At 34.3% G+C, this 21,012-nt stretch overlaps 1 protein-coding gene across 22 annotated transcripts in view; it reads right to left on the minus strand.

The window, feature by feature from the left end:
• Nucleotides 1-21,012, minus strand: part of Zasp52 (Z band alternatively spliced PDZ-motif protein 52) — a 113,284-nt gene that overhangs the window by 29,859 nt on the left and 62,413 nt on the right. For 18 of the 22 annotated variants that reach the window (XM_022061570.2, XM_022061568.2, XM_087349872.1 and 15 more), the window contains exons 3-8: nucleotides 19,311-19,485; nucleotides 15,009-15,145; nucleotides 13,341-13,441; nucleotides 5,908-6,091; nucleotides 2,870-3,058; nucleotides 1,081-1,273 (exon numbers count right to left, since the gene is read on the minus strand). In XM_022061570.2, coding sequence (XP_021917262.1) covers nucleotides 1,081-1,273; nucleotides 2,870-3,058; nucleotides 5,908-6,091; nucleotides 13,341-13,441; nucleotides 15,009-15,145; nucleotides 19,311-19,485 — 979 coding nt within the window. Of the gene's footprint in view, nucleotides 1-1,080; nucleotides 1,274-2,869; nucleotides 3,059-5,907; nucleotides 6,092-6,899; nucleotides 7,060-13,340; nucleotides 13,442-15,008; nucleotides 15,146-17,739; nucleotides 17,889-19,310; nucleotides 19,486-21,012 lie in introns of those variants that run through there. The other 4 variants (XM_087349876.1, XM_087349866.1, XM_087349874.1 and 1 more) reach the window with 3 other exon arrangements.

Here is a 21,012-nt window from a genome sequence, read left to right on the forward strand (position 1 = left end):
CCTGTTTGCTATACAGGAAGATTTTGATAATTTTCAGACAGATGGGAACAGAATATTACATTCAAACCAATATCTGGCACTTTTGTATCACATGAGGTCCACCAACTGCTTTTATAATTGGATTATGTCTTCTGGGCTAATATATAGTCTTGCATGTGGTTACCAATGTTTTGGAGGAACATATCACATCCACCTTCTTTCCCCAAAAACAGAACCTACATTCAAGCTGGAAACAATACGTTTATCTGAAACACCAACAACCACCTACAGGACTATATGGTGTCACAGCCAACAAAATTGCAAGTCACAACCTCCTTGTGTTTTATGAACAATAACATAGAATATTGTTCATCCCTGCTGCATACATCAGAAGCCACCTCTTCATATTAGTAAAGTTTATGACCCATAATAAAACACAGTAAGATAAGACAGCATTAATTTAACAGTTTGTAAATAAATAGAATATAGTTTGACAGAAGTGGCATAAGTCTGTTTTTATGTCTGCTAGTGAGCACATTAAGATTTTAAGAGAATGTATTTTAAGTCAACATTAAGTATAAAGCAAAAGAAATATTCATATAGTTTGCAGTTAGACTCCTAAATTTAAATTTAGAATCACATCTCCAATAAGAAATATACTGAAAATTCATCAATATACTAATTGTCATATATCATCAATTCATTAACGAGTTTCTGAAAAATGATATTTGAATATTCTATTATGTTTAATAAAGTTTTAATAAAATTTACTTGGGAAAAGGCACCATCATATATGCCGCGCACAGATTTGTATTAATTTCAAGCCTCAACAACATTATAATTTTTTACAATATCACACAATTTCTTACTGCTACATTGCAGTAACAAGTACAATAACCAAACTTCAAATTGGGAAATTTTCCTGCCTATAACTAAGATTCTACACGACAACAATAAGGAACAAAAATATGGATGGAATTCACTGAAACTCTTATTTGTTTTTGTGCTACAGCAGTGAAGATGTATCCAGAGTACCATAACACATCTGATGCCACTTGGTTAGTTCACTCTGATGATAATCAAAATTAAATTAGTACTTACATGGAAGGGCAGAGGGCCAAGAGTTCCTGGCTGGGGGGAAAGGTTTCCAGGACTTGCAGGAGCAGGTGCTGCTGCTGGAGCGTAAGTAGGCGCTGTAGCAACTCGAACTGGTGCTGGAGCGAAGTTAGATGCTGGGCTAGCTGGTACCTTTGCGAGTGCAGCAGAGATAGTACCGGCCGGCACCCGGCTACCGCTGTAACATAACAGGTGTGTCAGAACTTGCGAAACAAGTTACGATAATGTGTGTCAGAAATGGTGTGACAGTGTGAGAACCCAGTAGCTGGCCAGTAAATTCTGTTTAATAACATACTATATACAGATGACTCATCCACAGAGGTTGGGTTCCTGTGAATCACCATGTATAACAAAAACATGTAAAGCAGGAAACATTTAACAATCACCATTTTAATTTTAAACTGATTATTATTTATCAGAAAATATTTATAGAATTCATAGATACAGATGTACATTATGTCTTCTATTATGACACATTATAAGTTTTTAATTCTTAAACCTACTGTAGAAATACTTTCTTTCATACAATACAAATATTTAATTATTAAATATAGTATGTTTTGTTTATGTTCTGTTTCGATATAGTACATACTCCAAATTTCATCCAATGAAAAATCACAAGAAAGAGTTAATTTAAGATAGAATACCCAAGCAAAATTCACTAAATTTGCAACAGTATATTGCACGACGTATAAATAATGGATAAAAAACAATACTACAAAGTTCTGTGATATTATGTAAGATTTGAGGTTTTCAGAGCAGTGAGCATGAAGATTTCTGTCTTCTGGGTTGTTGCGCCATGTAGTCTGGTCGATGTTAACCAACGTTTCAGAGATCATACTGCCTCCGTCATCAAGGCGATGAATATACCTCTGAAACGTTGGTTAACATCGACCAGACTACACGGCGCAACAACCCAGAAGACAGAAATCTTCTGTGAAATTAGTTTTGAAACTGTACAGGATATAAAAATGCTTAAAAAAGATACTGTAAATGTAATTCACTGGTGTACAAATATTTCCCAAATGCATTCTTTGCATAGCTCATTGCCTAGTGTCCATGTATTGCGGACAGATGTCTGTTATTGAGAAACTAATCAGTATACAAGCACTGATCATACTGTCAAAAAAAAAATCTGTAGGCATTCACCATATCAACAAATGTTTCAGATTTTGATAAATACAATTCAAGTTTTATAAAATATATAGGTTCTATTAGATATATAATAAGCAAAATTAATTTCACTTACAATATATACCCCTAAACTAAATTTTATAAAAATCAATTCACTAAATTTGTAAATTAAATATGTACTGAGATGAGACCTCAACACTGTATGTTAATTTTATTTTAGTTTCTGCAAATAAAGTCTAAAAAATTCACAGCTGAACAGATTAGGGCCACAAACTAACTTTGTATTACATTCGCATATAAAATTGTTGTTAAAACTTTGTAACAGCTAATAGTGATATTTAGTGACCCATTAAACATACTTCACAACTACGTGCTACCATACTTACAAAGCATTCAGAATTAATATACAAAGTTTGGTGATAAATTGTTACGGCTTGTCTCTTTCAGGCAGAACTTGTTATGTACACTGCGGGTGTAACACGCTGTCTGATAGAGGACAGTAGGTGCACAGCTGTAACACTGTACATAAATTACCTAAAAATATTTTATGTAAAAATTGTAACAATTTATTGTCCAATCCTGTGCATTAATTATAGAATTAGTAGAAATGAAAAGGCTAACCACTTCACGATGTACTTACGGTGGAACGGTGACTGGTTCTAGGTTTGGTGCTGGGGGATTTTGTCTAGCCACCAGCTTGGCATGGATGTCACAATACAATTTGTTGTTTATATTGTAGTACCCGACATTCTTGAGAGATGTTCCACACGTTGCGCATTTGAAACATTCTACATGCAGGTTCTTGTCCTTGATACGTACAAACACACCACTGCAGATCACACAGGAAGGACGTATTCAAACAGTGAATAAAATTGCAGGAATGAGGGGTAACTAACATGCTGGCTTCATGAACACCTTCCTGATTTGCCTTTTAATAGTTTCTGAACCATGTCTTTCTAGCCTTTAACCAGCGAAATCACTGAAATATGATAATACTCTTAAAACGCTGGACACCAACATACTCATTTTACTAGAGTTGAAAGTAAAATGCCTTTCAATTGCATGGTGGACATCGGTAGGGACTGAAAATAGTCTGTAATACTGCGAACACCATTCTATTGTTGGTATAACACGCAGCACATTACATTGTGTTTTACAATTATTTCTCTAAATTTAATGTTTATGTCTGATCATCCACCAAATAAGAAATGTGAACACCTGAATAAAAGCTTAGGAATACTTAATTACCAAATTTTGAATAAAGCTTGCAGAACTTTAAAAGATCAAATTTTATGCAACTTCAAATAATTTGTGATGTATGGTAAATCCACAAACATATTTCCATCAAGTCAGACACTATGTAATTCACATGTAAACACAATCACACAAAATCCTTATTGTGTACACATTTCATTCTTAAATTTCAATAACAATGAGAAATATAAGAGCAGGTAATTCATAAATGATTGGGAATCACCTGGAATGCAGGGTGAGAGACAATGACAGCCATACAATCACATTTTAGCATACTGCACATGCTCCTCACTGAGAACAATGCACTGATGCCATCTTTCTGGTAATTTCCTGATGGATGTAACAGTCTTTCAGGATAGTACACATCAACTCACAGACATTGTGGTTGGCATCGCTCTGCTAGTCATCAATGTTAAAGAAACGGAAGCCACACACAGGATACTACATTTTGGATTTTTTGTACAAAGACTTGCGAGAATGCCACAGTAAACAATGCTTTTACCATTTTTCCACAGGGAAACCACTCTACCATCAGGAAGCCCTCCATGTCCAAGAAGACTGTGGCCATCTGCTTGCCAGTAGAGGAAGCTGTCCAAAAATCCTTGAGCCAAGGACCTCTGTCATGCTTACACTGCATGGTAATGAAACTATAACTCATCTCTTGTTACCAGTATGGCAAATAAATATCAGTGTCTGCAAGTTGGCATGTACTATTCCAAAAAGCTGTTTGCAGCATCCAATGACAATGGGGAATTTGCCTCAGTAGGGAGTATGTGGAGTGTGATTATGCAACTGTCATCTAACAGCCTGTATTCTAGGCAAATCCCAATCATTTATGAATGACACTCATATAATATTTTTATTTTCAGAAACACACTACTGAAATATTCAATATCACAATATCAGTATTACTATAAAAACCAGCACCTTAGTAATGACAGTCATTTAATTTTAAAGTGATAGGGAATACAAACTTCAGTTATAAGCACTCAATACAGAAAACTGGTAATGTGGAAATTCAAATCCATTTTTCAGAGTTCTATCAGCAAACAAGAAAAGAAGAAATGTAACATACCAGTAATAGTAATACAATAATTATGGAGCTTAAAAACGTAATTTTAAATTTCAAATTCTGATATAAAAATACACATTTTTTAAAAAAACTACCTTTAAAAGTTATCACTGAACATAATTATAAAAATATAGAGGGATCTACCATCAGGTGTCTTAACTTTACAAAACAACACTAAAAAAATTAAAAGTACCTTTCATATTCAAATATGAAGGTAAAAAAATCAAAAACACCCAAAAAAAGTTTTCAGTGTACACATGCAAAAATGTGCTAACAGAAGCTAAGAACTCAGAACAGTAAATATACAAACTTCAAGAGACTGTCTGAAATAAATGTATTCTGAAATGCAAGGGGCCATGCTTTGTGGTAAGAACTACAGCTCTATTGAAACTGCAAGAAATGCGACAGCTACAACAAAGTGAACCTTCTAAGACAAGACAAGATACAGAACACTGAAGACGAATGTGATTACATACTGATTACAGTGAAGGAATCTGAAGAACACTTTTCTGCACACACACAATGAGTTTGATGTAGTGACGTAGAAACAAAGCTTAAAAGTGATAATTTGATGTCAGAATTCATATTGAAAGAACAGACATGAAGTGAAGACATTCCTGTACACACATAATGCTAAAAGATAAAAATGCATATAACTGTGAAGATCTTCTGAAAACACAAGTGAATCATTCATAGGCCAATAACAAACAGCAGATGTAGCAAAACAGATACATATAATGCCACTAGTCTAATATATTTCAGTATAAAACAATAAACCAGGTGACCTCAAAACAGTAACAATTGTAACAAAACACAGCTTGAGGGAATACTAAAATTTAAGAGATACAATTTCTGATATGCAATATTTCTGCCTAAGAAGAGTTAGTTGCCTTTTAATGAAATATAAAATACAGACTCCATAATATTATTATTAAAATACTGCATGTTGAACAGCATAAAATGAGTTCATAAGGAGGTTACCAGTGTTGAAAAATGATGATAATTTGCACAATTAAAATTGTATCATGCTTGTGAGAAAGAAAGTGGATAAGGACTTCAATGTTGAAAACAAAATATGGAGAGTGTGTGTCACTTTTAAAAATTCTATCAAATTTTCCTTCATTCATATTGAATGTATTGTCAGAATTATAAGCTTACTCACTGTTTCTGCTCAAATACACCCTAACATACTTATAGCAGAATCAACAAATAAGTGTCATCTGTTGTAGTCAGAAGGTCATACTTGAGAGAATTTCAAAAACTGACAGATTCAAGCTAAAATTGCTGGCACATGCTAGAAGAACAAGATGCACCAATCCTCCACGAGTAAATGAATACACCAAGTTACTTACACAATCGCTCGTTCGCAATCCGAACATTTGGGTATGTCCAATGGGACATTTGTTGGTAGATAGCTGCTAGGAGCAGATGGTGCTGGCAACTGTTGAGCCAGAGGTGTTAAGGGGCAGGGGGAGGTGGCTCGCCCACCCACAGCATGACTGGAGGTGGCGAAATATGATGTACTGGATGACAGAGCTGTTTTGTTTTGATTACAAAAAGCCCAGATAGTTATGCAATTGAAGATGTTGGAAGGGAGAGAAAATCAGAGAACCAAAGATGCAGTTATACCAGATTATAAATTCCATGAAAATTAACATAAATAAAAGACAAAATTAAAGATGAGAGTCAAGCCAACTGCAGGAACACGTGTTTCAGCATCTTCTTTATATGTGTGAAATTACTGTCCATTAATTAATGTCTGCCCCTAGTACTGTAAGGTACCTGAAGAACAATGGCATACGAAAGAGAAATGCAAAGCATTAAATCATATTGTATGATTAGATTCTGGAAATATTTATTATTCACTGTTCATAATGGAATATTTAACCTTTATCGTCCGTGGAATGTAGCTTATGCACAGCCCAGCTGGATATACATCACACTAGCAAACTGATCAACCATAAATCACCAACAGCCCAGTAGCATGGAGACTTAAATCCACTATTCCAGTATGATAAAGGTTAATCACATATTTTATACTCAGGAGATTAAAAAATAACCCTTTCTCATGTTCCAAAACATTTTTTTGGTAAATTCTTTTTTGATTAGGAAGAATTTTGATTACAAATCGCATATATTAACGTTATTAACACAGGATGGATGTATGCGTATAATGTCAGTGGACTGAAATTTTATTCAAACAAATGTTTTGGAGAGTCAAATATAATAACTAGAGAAATACTTTTACTAAGAGCTGAGTTACTTAATGGACAGTCATTCTGAAAAGGAAAGTATGGTTAATGTTAATTCCTGTGTAGAACACATAGAACATTAATTTACTTACACAATCAAACGTTCACAGTCAGCACAAATGTTCTGTCCAGGGGGCAGAACCTTCAAGGGGTCGTCGTGGGGAGTTGTAGGAGTGGGCTTGGTCTCAGGTGTGGAAACATGTCGCAACCCAGTCGCTGGAGGAGATGCTACTGAGCCACCTACTGAAGGTTCTAGATGGAGTCATACAGGAAAAGATTAAAACCAACTTCTCCGTTCATACAATTGACTTAGGTCATCCAACATTCAGTCTTATGACGTTACCTTTCTCCTCTTAAAATTTACGTACAACACAGAGAATGTTGTTGCAGTAATTTATATCACAAGTCAGTATGACTTTAAGGCACGATTCTCACTGAAGCAACCCACGTCAAGCAATGAATGATAGGTAACTGAATTTGATCATAGGAATAATGTGCATTTCACTGCAAACAGTTCACACAAGAATGGTAGGAATATTGTTTTTAAAATCATTGCTTAGTGACACAATGAAAATAAGTGTAAAAAGCAACATTTTTACTATATCACCATGTAATAGATATCACACCTCATTGTGGGTGGGCAGTATATTCATAGTGTTCACAGTAGCTTATTCATCATCCACTGAAACATCTTGCGAGTAGCACATCATAGCAGACAGTGATTATAACTAATGAAGAACAATGAAATATTAATATGATAGTAATGTTGTGTCATGTTGCACTTCACAAATGTAAAAACTATTCGAATATAACACAGTCTGATGCAATTAGTTTATGTTACTTAATGGTCTTCACTTAAGACGACATGTTTCGGAAATTATATTTCCATCATCAGGTCAAAGAAATAAATATTTGTAATATCCTCTAAGTTGCAATGTCAATTAGTTAAAACCTTTAAAAGACAAACATATATAAAAAAATAAATATTAAGTTTGTGCAAATTATAGAATATGCAGTATTCAATGATCACCATGCACTGACACAAAATAGAAATCTGATTGTTATTGTATGAATATACAGGAAATAAGAAATTGCATATCACTTATCACTAATCATCTGTTATTTGTTGCTAGGTGTTTCAGTGAGAATCCTGCCTAAGGATTGTAATTATCACTGTGCAATGTAGACTACATCTGTGGAACAAAGTAAACACATTCATACATGCCTATTCTTGTGAGCAGACTACAACTCATCACATTACCTTAAAATGTCTTTGTAACAAATAATTATCTATTCATACAAAAACAACACAGACCAATAATTAATTTTTTTCCAACATTTAGTTCTACAATGTATTTTTCTTCAGTCAACTGCATGATGACTAATGAAAAATACACTGTACCATTCATAAATTATAAATTTTGGACAGAAGACTTAGATGAATTTAATAATATAGCTAGCCTTTAAAGTTAAAACCATCAAAAATGTCTGAAGAAGATAAAATGGGAAGGTAAAATATTATAATACCATGACTTCAAACTCAAACTAATGATAGGGAAGGTCCTTCACACAAAACCACAGTTTAACTCATTCATCTATTCACACAATAGAAATTGTTCATCACTCATCATGCAAACAATACATTTCTTTATGAATGACCATCATAGCAAGGCCAATACGGGCATTATCACTTTCAAAATGTGTTACAGTTTTACTGTGGAAACAACCATCACAATAAACATTCACTGCACTGGAAGGGGCATGCAGCCTCATCAGACCTTAAGAGGGACACAACAGAATAAAGAGAAATCAGTGAAGTGAGATAACAGATACACATAAGAAGTGGATAATTTTCTTTAAGTTGTAAGGGCACAACCATGTATTTATACTGTAAAACCCTAAGCATCATGTCCTGTAATCCAAATTTCACCTTCTTTAAAATATAATATAGTTTTGTATTCTGGCTGTAATTGTTACCTACATAGTTGAAGTAAAATACTGGTTTGTTGGGCCTTTAAAATATATAAATAAAATACCTATTACATTTGATTAACCTTCTTCATAACACAGAAGATTTTTATTCACAAGCAAGTATTCCATATGGGCCTATTTATGAGTATAAATTGAAACAGAGAAATATAGATAAGAAATTAATCCTCAAAAGACAACCTACAATTCCTTCTACAAGTGACATAGTTATTTGTAACTGACAAACAGTGAGTTTATACCCTATTACTATATAAATTATTTATTTCAAAAAACAGTCTTAAAACCACGAACAGATAAACCATTTTTTAATACAAAAGTTCTTTATAGTTTGGTAAGTTTGACTCTTATCTGCACCAAATCAAGCAAAACATACTAAATTGAAATGTTCTATATCATTCAAACACGCTGAAACATGATTACTTAAGGAGCATTTAAACTGATTACCTGGTGGTGTCAGGAGCAATGAAATTAAGAGGCAAAGGTTACATATTATACTACCCACACTGTATAAAATACAGGAACATCAAACTGCCCACATGAGCAAGTTATGACACTCAATGAATTTTCTCTGTATCCGTAAAAAGGCCAGCCGATTTGAATTTATGGAAAAAATTATGAAGTGTGTTGAACCTACATTTACAAAATGAAAAACTCAACATGCAATAAATAATGACATCATATTCAGCTCCAAAAATAATTCCAAAAATCATAAAGTAAGGTGACATGGTACATGAAAGCAGCCTCATTTGGTATTCATGTCTGCTACAAGTGGGGGATAATGCTAGAAACATGCCTGGGGAGAAAACAAATTGAGAAACTAAAAACATTTCCACAGACCAACTGAAGCAATAGCCATTATGTTCCTCATCCTCAGAAAAGAGGAACTTCAGGCATAAGAGACCAACAGATGGAGACACAGGACTACGAACTGGTGATTCTGTAAGACTAGCTGGGTTCCTTCGATGTGCTCTTGGCATCACGAGAAATGTATGGTACCCTTCAGGTGGGGCTGTGAAGCCCAACAACTTATTAAGTTTAATTTTTGTCATTATTCATTAAAATTATATAGGTACTCTACAGATATAAAGTTTTCTTTTCATTGACACTCTATGTTGTTATAATAATCTCAACATTTAATGTATAGTTCCTGCTTCTATAGTATTATTTATTTTCCGCTGAGGACCACATCTCAGTAATGCATCAAATCAGTCATGATGAAACAAGATGGGAAACAGTGCAAAGTACCTCTTCGAAATTAAAATGTAGTTAAGGAACAAAAATTACTATTGTTTTTCATTAGAATCAGAGGCCAAGTTTATGTCCTGCTTTTTGTAAACTATCAGCACAAAGGTCTGCTGATGACCTTCAGCTCATTCAAGAGCCACATGACAGAAGCATCAGCAGCTGAAATGCATTGTCACAAGTTTTCATTTGTTCTTTGCAAAGTGTTGTAACCTTATAAAATAAGGAAACAAACAACTATTAACACTATAAAAAAAAGACACTATTGCCATACGCGTTTCAACCGCAAGAGGTCATCATCCGGGAAATTAATTAATTTAATCAAATGGTTTAAACTGGATTTAAAAAATAAATAATGAATAGGGTATTTAACAAAAAGTATTTCAAGCAATACTGCACTAGATGTTGTTATTCACAGGAGTTGAACTCTGCACTTAGCTATTGATCCGATGGCCGTAGCTGGTCTGCGGCGAGCTGTGGTTGCGTCGCCCGTACCTGTAAACTCCAGAATCGTAGGTTCACAGGTATGGACGACGCAACCACAGCTTGCCGCAGACCAGCTACGGCCACTGGACCATCGGATCAATAGCTAAGTGCAGAGTTCAACTCCTGTGAATAACAACATCTAGTGCAGTATCACTTGAAATACTTTTTGTTAAATACCTTATTCATTAATTATTTTCTAAATCCAGTTTAAACCATTTGATTAAATTAATTAATTTCCCTGATGATGACCTCTTGAGGTTAAAACGCGTATGGCAGTAGTGTCTTTTTTTATAGTGTTAATAGTTGTTTGTTTACTTATTTTATATTCTAATAAACTACACGGTATGCAAAGTTTTAAGATTGTTGTAACCTTGTTTAATGATGAAGAAGAAAGGCATGGATTTACGCAGGAAAATGCACAAACTAATATTTCCATATAGTGTAGTTGTTGTCAATTCATAATTGATTCTTTGTATGCAAATATATTTAACAAAACAATCTGCATTTACTTCCTTCAAAGTCACAGTACATGTGACTGGCGCATGCCTCAGCCATCAATTACACCAAAAACATATAAGGAAGTTATTCATTTTTGGTACATTTTTAAACACAAATACACTAGCCTATGCCTCATAAATCTGCATACTGCTTAATCCAGTGAAGTGTTTATTAAGGGGATCTAAATAAAACACTAGCTAACTGATGGAAGAATATTTTGTTACTGTATTTTATTACTTCAGACTCTACAAATTTTGAACCCTAATAACACCAAAAGCTGGCTAGTGAAAATATGCGACAGTTCAAAAAGTACAAAAAGTGTTACATGCCGGTAAAGTATATCCAAACTACCAAAATTTCAAAGAGTAAATTCTAGCCTTTAATTTTCCTGCTTCTTTCGCAGGACAACCAAAGAAATGCCTTGAAAACTTTAAGTGGTCTTGGACAGCCTCACTGATTAGTCGTTAGACATGGTAATTCAACTTTATTATAAATACCTGAAAACTGTAAAGAGATGGTTATTTGTCAGCAGCGGCAAAGATAAAGTCAACTAAAAACTGACAGTGACTTTAAGCCTGCTCCTCATTCAAAATTTGTCTTTTGTGAGATATCATCATTTCCCACACCATACTTTTGAACAATGACACATTAAAAATATGTAAGTTAATTCAAGTGAATTCTTTACGACAGTAACACGTACTGATAATAGATAATAAAGAAGAGTTGCATGATGTGTGTGAACATTTCCAGACTAAGAGAACAGATGTACAAGTCATATTAAAATTTCAACCTTTTAAGATACATTCAACTGTAACAATAACAATACAAAATGAGGTAGACGCAAGGACAATCAAAGCACTTACCAATAAAATGCCTTGTGGTACAGACATATGGAATAATGACAAATGATAATCTATGGCAGTTTCAATAAGCACAGGATTTATAATACCTAGACTTTCAAATGCAGAAATATATACCATAAATAAAACATATTTTCATTCTCATATCTGTCACAATAAGTGATGAATGATAGTAATCTTAAAGAATATAACTGAAACTTTTTCATCAACAAATATTTTCATTTAGATGCCTCGCCATGACTAACATGAACTTAATGCATAAATGTTCTCTATTCTCATTTGGCAAACATTTCAAACAGCATTAAAGCTAAGAGCTGATAACTGATATAAAAGTGATGGCAACCAAAAATAAAGTAATATTTACATTTTGTGCTAGTCTTTCGATTAGAACTCCGAATTATGAAACAATTTGAAGTTAGCTTTTTGTAAACAGAAACAGGAACTGGTGTATAGGAATATCTTCTCATATCATTATCACAATCGACAAGGCAGATTCAGAGATTTGTGAAAAGCCTTTGTTTATAAAGCTAGAATTGGACAGACAAAGGTAATTTAATTTGATCATACCTAATGAAAATAAAAATGTAACTCCAATTTCCATAACAGACAAACAAATATAAAAGACATAAAAAGGTATACATTTATCTAAAACAAAAGAATTTGAATGACATCATTATTAAAATGCTTTGCTGTAAGTATCCTACTTACAAATCATAACAACCGCTAGAAATTTGAATTCATACTTACATACATCGATATATTTAACTTATTTGTAGTTTATTTAACATTTATCTCTGCAGCTCACACTATATAATGTTGAATGACAGTATTATTAACGAATGATAAATTCAAAATGATTTAAAAAAACAGTGGTCACGGCCCAGATTAAGATACCATCCTGACATTTTCCTGAAGGGACTGAATAAAACCACAAATTCTGGCTTGTCAGTCTCTGGGCCAAGATAACCTAGGACCTCCTAAATATGAAGCATGCTAAACACTTGATTGTAAGTTTCAGTTGACTATTTGTAGAGAAAAAAACTGGCATATAAAAATCACTGCATCCTTTCCAAGAAATGGAATCCAATTGATTATCTTCACTACATACTACCTGTAAAGTCATTATAATTGGATGCCACAAACAGTAAAGCAGGAATTATTATGCTTAATGATCAGCTATTCATTATCATCAAATCACTACTATGAAATATCAAGAAACATTTTTCTTGTCGCCCAACTGAACTACAATACATTTAACAAATATTTATGTCAATCTGAAGCTACTCCGTTAGCAGAGAATAAAGATATGCAGTAACTGGACTACATAAGACACTGGCTTTTCACAACTAATAATAACAATAATTCAGAATGATAAAACTGGAATTTTGTGATGTCTTAGCCATCCACATCTCTTACAAGTTACATACGATGCACAAAAAAAAGTGTTTTCTTTCTTACCTGGTTCTAGTTCTCTTGGCTCACTGTCAATCTCTTGAACCATTTTGAGTACTTCACTATTGGCAGCATTGTAGATTCTTTCATTTTTCTTGAAATTCACTCTACAAATGCATTACACTAATAATCAGTAATTAACATAATTAAAATTAAAATGCAAATTATATTCATTCACACATATTATTCAACTATACAATCATAATTTGTATAGTTCTGGTTTTACAACCACTTATGCTCACAGAATGTTTAATGAAAAATTAAAGTATTATAACTTGTACAACTTTAGCTGTTTGTATAAGTATTTAACCACATCAAATTTACAACAGAACTGAATACAAAATAACATATAAAAATAAATCTCTCTCGCTATATTCTGTGGTGGCACTTGGGAATAAAGTATGTATAGCTACTACTCATTATTGACCTTGACACTAGATGGGGTTAATGGTCAGAACCATGCCCCAGCCCCATGCAAAGGACCCCTGGTGCCCACTGGATATGAGGCTGGGTGGACCCCACAGTCAGTGTAAACGCTGAGGATAGACGATAAATCCTTTACCCTGTTGGGGATCAAATCCCAGGCATCTAGTCCATAGTCAGACCCTACACTAACTAAGCTACCCTGACTCATCATCAAAACATAGTTCTGTGATTTCAGATGGCAATATAAATATTTTTCAGTTTGTAGATATCTGTAATATCTTGATGCAGCATTTTATAACATAATGAATGTCCTGCGAGGAAATGGTCAAAATTTGGGAAGTATTTAATCAAATGACTTCAATCGTGTAGATATTCCTCTGAAACACTGAGGTAAAACCGGAAGGCTACATAGCAAAACACAAAAGACTACAATATAATAATAATTTGTTGAATGAGCTGTTAAGACCATTATTATGGAGTTGTGGATAATTAAATTTATGCAAGCGCTAATGCATCCATGGCACTAAGAGAATTCTGATCTTACTGATGGTATTCATGTTACTGAGATTGTCATATCACAAGTGATTATAAGAACAATTAAAAGTTTTAGTGAATGGTTTAGGCACATCAGGTATAGTAACTTGTATTTTGTGAAGCATCACCACTTCAGCTCTGAAGATGGAGACAGTATGTTTCTCAAAAACGTTAACAACCACTGACAATCTGCAAGGCACCAAAACCTAGAATATAATCAACACATCTCACACTAAAGAATTGAGCCTGTACCATAAACAAAACTTCTCTGTTACTAAAATCAATTGATTCTACACTGAAAATCATAGAAAACCAATAAACACAAAATTAAAGACTTAACGACTGTTAAAGTAGATGGTACATATAGTTTACTGCTCAGCTTTAAAGGGTTAATGTATTCATAATATAACAAATTACTAGTCTGAACACTAAATGAAGATTTAACAACAGCTGTGCAATAACTCTTCTACCAATTAACATTATTATTTAACTTGAATATATGGTAAGTTTCATGTATGCAACACATGGTGATAGAACAGTTTAAATTAAATTCACCTTCCAAAACTTGGCCACTTCCTCCTAGGACATTCTGCAAAAAGACAAAATTTTAGACGTATTATTGGTATAGCTGTCTAACTTTGAAGATCAGAAACTACTCTAAAAGTAATATATCAGTGAAGAGAAATACTTTTAACACACACAGATGTTGCTCACCCCAATACTCCTCCAGCAAGAACTTCAGCTTGAGCTGACAAAGTTTCTGCTATGGTTTCTTCACTGTAGATACCAACTGGTGTATTATACTGTTTGTTGACTATTGACTTGACTGTGGGATCACTTATTCCATTAACCTGGAACAAAAGATAGGTATTCATTACAATAATGAAACTGTTGCATAGATTTAACATTTCCGAAACATATAACCATGTAGTCTGGTAGGAGTTTACTGGCATTTCAGAGGTCCCTGCTACCTCCATCATCAGGGCGATGCCATCATCACAGCAAGGACCTCTGAATGTCGGTAAACTTCTACCAGACCACACAGTGCAACAACCCAGAAGACAGCCATCTTTAGACTAATCACCGTGAAAACCTCAAATCCTACTTAGTTTCCCTTACCCATTACACATACTGAGAAAACTAAAAATTTCTGGATGTGATACAACTATTATTTTGGAAAATGATGCTTTCGAGTAACTCAAATACAACAAAATATAAGGCATCAAAAGAGAAAACTGAAGTATGATCTTCAGACAAAGTATTGCACAAGCTGAGATTAGTGTAAATAGTCAAAGTTATGCAGACTGAAAATGGCAGCATACCAAGAACAATTTTAGATACAAAAAACAAAGAGGCAAGTTGTGAAAACAAGGGAATACATAAAGGATAAAAAAAAAGCTGGAAACAGATACAAGAGTAAGATTGTTGAAAGACAAGACAGTGGAAATGGTTTTACAAAGTGAAGATTCACGACAGAGAAAATATTCAAGGGTGAATGAAGATGATGATTATGTAATCTATGCAGAATTAGAGCCCAATACTGAATGAGGCTATTTTAATTAAAGAATAGTAATAAAGTGCTAGGGCAATTTATTTTTAAGATTACCATCATGTAGTACAAAAAATCTTTCTGAGAAAAGCTCTTTTATTCTTTTAACTATTAAATTTAAATTCAAAGGAAACCCATGAAGATATAAATATTTATATGTACTAAATATGGACATGACCTATTGAAACATTCATGTAACTGAAGTCTAGGTTTTAGAATCTCACTGTTGTGTTTTCTAATATAGCAGCAAGATCCTACAACCTATGCTTGAAAGTGAGGTCATTCAAAACAAACTTCTCTATTAAATTCTCACGATGAACCACTTCAAAATGACAACACCACACAATCCGAAAAGCACTGTAAGGGGCATCAGTTTTATGAATTTACAGCTATATATATGTGGACAATATGTTCTGGAAAACCATTTGTCTACTGGTATTTGTCATAATATTACCTCAGACTTTAAAATAATCCAGACATTTAAAAATACAGACATGTAACACAAACACAGAACACTATACATAATATCCTAATCAATGAGATTTTAAACATGTTCATGGTAGTTCTATACCATGAATGACATCTGTGGCGTATAATAATGTACCACATTGTAATGGAAGAAAAATTTTCATTTTGAAAGAAATCCAGTAACTTTTTATCCATTCATAAGAATGCACAGCTCATATTTACACTGAATGTACATTGTAATAAGTCACTACAAAGTTTTCAAACTCAATGTAAATGATTCCAACCCTCAACTATTTCCATGCTAGTATTAATTTATTTAAACGTTCTGTTAGTCAATTTACATTGCATCGCATACTTTCTGTGATTTCAAAGTTAAAAATAAATATCTTTAACTATTGATAGATGGTGCAATACATTTCACTCACTGATACTCCCAAACACCACAGAAATCTAGACCAGAAGGCTCAATTCTTTTAAAAGACATTTTTAAAGGAAAAATTGTTAATTGTTGTTAAACAGCAGAAGTTGAACAAAACTTGAAAAACAAAATGAAGTTCTTTGCTGGAAAACACACATGATCATTTCAAAAGACAACAACTTTTCACCTATTGTGCAATATATTGGAACATTGTTTTAGCACTTTTATACACTATGTCTAGTGTCCAATGGTACCAATTCACAGTGAACCCTAGGAAGTTTAAATCTCATTCCCAGTCAACGAAACTGTTAACACACACCATGAACTGAACACACAACCTAAATTCATACATAATCTGAAAGTTACGATGTCAGACTGACATAGAAAAACATGAAATGCTTGAACGTGTTATACTCTCAGAATTCTTATATATTTTAAAACTGTTAGAACCTAGGGACTTCTTGAATGTTCTCAAACACTTAAAAAGTCCTGAATCTTTCATGTAAAGGTAATAAATTAAGACAAGACCTGAGTAACACTAAATAATAAATTAAAAAAGAAAAACCAAAGATAATCACTTGCAGGTAATCGTTGGTGAAACATTTCTCAAGAATAGAGATAACTTTATTTCTGGCAAAGAGTCAAGTCAGAAAGCAAAACAAAATGATAATACAAAATAAATCTGTAGACAGTGTGGTTTCAAAACTAAGGTAAGTGTTGAATAATTGATGTTTATGACAAAGTTAGATACCATTCTTTTTGTAATAACTAAACAGCTTGCATAGTTCATATGTTGTTATTACTTAATATACAGAAATAGCATTCTTACACTGTTTTATATGTCTTGTATTGAGATGAAATTCTTCTTTTTTCTTTTTCTTTTGAAGAGTATGCATGTTTTGTGTTTCACTGTGTAAACTTCCTGTAACTAAAGAGCTACTGCCTGCTGGAGGCAAATAAGTAAATAAATATGTTACCATGTGTCCATAATAATATGCCAAAAAACTTACTGTCTCCATCTTCAAGACAAATGTGAAGACAGCCAAGCTGGAGCAGATATGTAAAGGAAATGGCAGTGACAGCCACGAGATGAACTGCAGTGTTGTGATTCGTCAGACAAAATTAACCTTTCGATTGGAACAAAATGGAAGTAACAACTAATTTACAACAGGTTGATGCCAAGTAATCTGAGCTGATATCTGAAGTGTTCTAATGTGTTGAAGTGCGAGTACATCATCTGACAGAGGACATCTGACAGTCTACAAAGACACACAAGATTGCAACACAAGTTGGCACTGGACCTCTCCTAGGAAGTTACAGATAATTGTTTTGTGCAGTAAAAATTCAGTGGTGATGTGCCAAATGACCATGCTGACCAACTTGGCAACACGAGTCCCAATATAATTTAACACAACGGCTTACCACCCATCATAAACTGAATTTATCCTACACCATTTCAGTCCAACAAAATGTTGTTCCCTAAGATAAACTTCATTATTATACTTACATGTGCAATATGACCATTGATGACATGGATTCAGGTCGTCATAAATAAGCGAGGTGAGTTCAGTGCACATCCTAAAAACCTGTTTCTTTATGACTTCCTAAAACGTCTCTTCAAACCAAGTTTTCAGACTAGAAGTTTGTAGGCCTGTACATTTCCTATCTCCATACATAATATTTGTCCTGTCTTCTGATTCTATCTGAGCTAATCATCTACTCCTCGTACAATGGATGAAGGCAATAATCATGTATTACAGAAAAAAATTGGAATTAAGTTCTGACAGTGGTGACTCTGGTAGCACAAAATGCAAACAAAGCTGTGGCAGTGCCTATGGTGATGTCTGGTGGAGACTGCATCTGGCAGGAATTTGATATTTGTCATCAGCTGGTCAATTTTATATTAATGTAATTGGCAGAAATCTGGCTTCAGTCAATGTGAAGATGTTTTTATATTTAATTTATTTTAAAAAATAAATTTTATAAATTGTGCACTTTCAATGCAGTTTGTAAAGACAAAAAACTGTATTACTGTTCAATTTAGAAAGGTTCATTCCTCTTAACTTTGACAGGTCGCACGCTAGGCTAGTCGTACTAATATTTTATGAAGGGTAGAAATTACGAAATTTTCTCCAGTTTGTACTTCACCCCTCTTAAGTCCAAACGTTCTCCTAGGCACCCTATTCTGAAACACCCCCAACCTATGTTTGTTATTACAAAATGTTGAGACAAAAACATAGGAACCTGCCTTTATGCCAAAACTATGAAATATGGGAAGTTAAAGAAAATTTCATATTAAATAAAAAAAATAATAGACCCAATGTCATCCATCAACTGCTTCAGAGAATAGAATGTTTTCAGTGTCATACACCGCCCAACATAATTTTCCGTGATACAAGAGCCAGCAAGTGCATCTAACCTAAAACTATGGTCCCTGGACACTTGACCCCTTCAAATTTATACGGTTCAGTTATTTCCTGTCACAAGGTAATTATACTTAACACAGACTGAAATATTTCTATGAAGTTGTGGGGTAAGTATTACTGCAGTGGGTTATACATCAACCCATTACATAACTCACTTGTGGTCCTCCATACGGTTTAGGTGCAAAGTTGTGTCCACCGCCAATATGCGGCCCATCCTGCTTCTTGGCAGCTAGTGATGTTTTGGTAACAGGCTGAATATTTGAAGCAGGGGTGAAATTAACTGGTGCTGGACCTACAGGCGTCACTTGCGGCTTCCATGTGCTGCCACCCCTAGAAGCACAACAGTGACACAAGTCAGTACTGTATGCAGGACTATAGTTAGTGATTATGTTGCTATGTAGTCTTGTAAGTGGTTACCTACATTCTGGAGGAATCTGTCTTCTCCAATTTCAAGGTAGGCAATGGAGCTGAAAGCTTCCTCAAAAACATTAATCATCACCTACAAGACCACATGACATCATAACTGACCATGACAACACAAATTAAAAAAGCGTACATAATGCTTTTCTTCCCGTAGACCTTCCTTTGGTATAAACAGTAAGTTTGGAAAGAAATAATGATGACATTCCCTTAAATGTTGCCAGGTGGTAGCAGGAAGTACTTGAATTAGATAATATAAGTCTTTGTCTCCTTTCCAATATTGTCTCAAATGTTTGAACTGTCTTCAGATTGCTATTTCTCAGCACACAAAATTATTTAATAGAATTGTGTGCACTTCATAAAATATTTTATCAAATCTACAATTCAGTTGCTGGTTAGGTAATAATAATCAACTGCCACAATATTGCCATTTAATATTTAATCTTTTCAACACCAATACTTCATTTTCTTTCCTAATAGATTCACACTATCCACCGAAACACTATAAACCAAGATGGCAGTCATCTGGGTTGAAGGGCTGTGTAGTCTTACAGAAGTTTACCAACGTTTCAGAGGCCCCTGCTGCCTCCATCATCACAGTACTACAACCCAGTTGATTCATCTTTGTACTCACCGCCGTGAGAGCCTTAAATCCTGCTTATTTATTAAAACATTTACACCACAGCCATTTTCCACCCATGCTACTACCAAAGACGATACTTTTAAGGTACCTTCTGAGTGGTTTATTTATAGTGTATTTAATGGCGCTTTTTCAGTTGATTATTTTGCGTCAAATGACAGGATGATAGTGAATAATGAATTGGAAAGGATGTGAAAAGAAGCGGTCGTGGCCTTATTTATGGTAAAAAACGGCTTGAAGGAACTGAGGAAAACCACGAAAAACCCCAGTCAGGATAGCCAGAATCCGGGCCGACATTTCAACCCGGCACCTCCCGAATATGGAATAGGAATGTTGACCACTTGACTACGACGTTCGGTTTAGTTTCTCTAGATAAAATACAAAGACAACAGACTTATTTTGACAATGAAGTGAAGAAACATCTGGTCAGTGGTTGTAGGAGAAGGAGGTTAACCTCACCCTATCTTAACAGTCGTTCCTGAGTGTATTATCTGTGATCCCAATGTGTCGTCCATGTTAGACGTCGTCTGACGGTATCAATTTGAACCTACCTACAGTCAACGACTGTAATCTTGAGACTTGCAAGGAATGCAGGAAGTCCGTAGAGTTAAAGACAGACGCTACCTTTCATCCTTCCTCCTTCACCCCAATTCCTCTTTCCGCAAGTCTGAAGATTACAGTCGTGGACTGTAGAAAGCTGTGAATCGGTAATTGCATTCACAAAATTGGGTAGGACTTCCATAACCTTCAGCCTCTAACGAGTGTTATGGGTCACGGCTTAACGGTGACGTCATTAG

The sequence above is a fragment of the Zootermopsis nevadensis genome, unplaced genomic scaffold (genome assembly GCF_977971745.1).
Source record: "Zootermopsis nevadensis isolate Lab colony 2312 unplaced genomic scaffold, Znev_1.0 Znev_ptg000016l, whole genome shotgun sequence".
NCBI lineage: Eukaryota > Metazoa > Arthropoda > Insecta > Blattodea > Termopsidae > Zootermopsis > Zootermopsis nevadensis.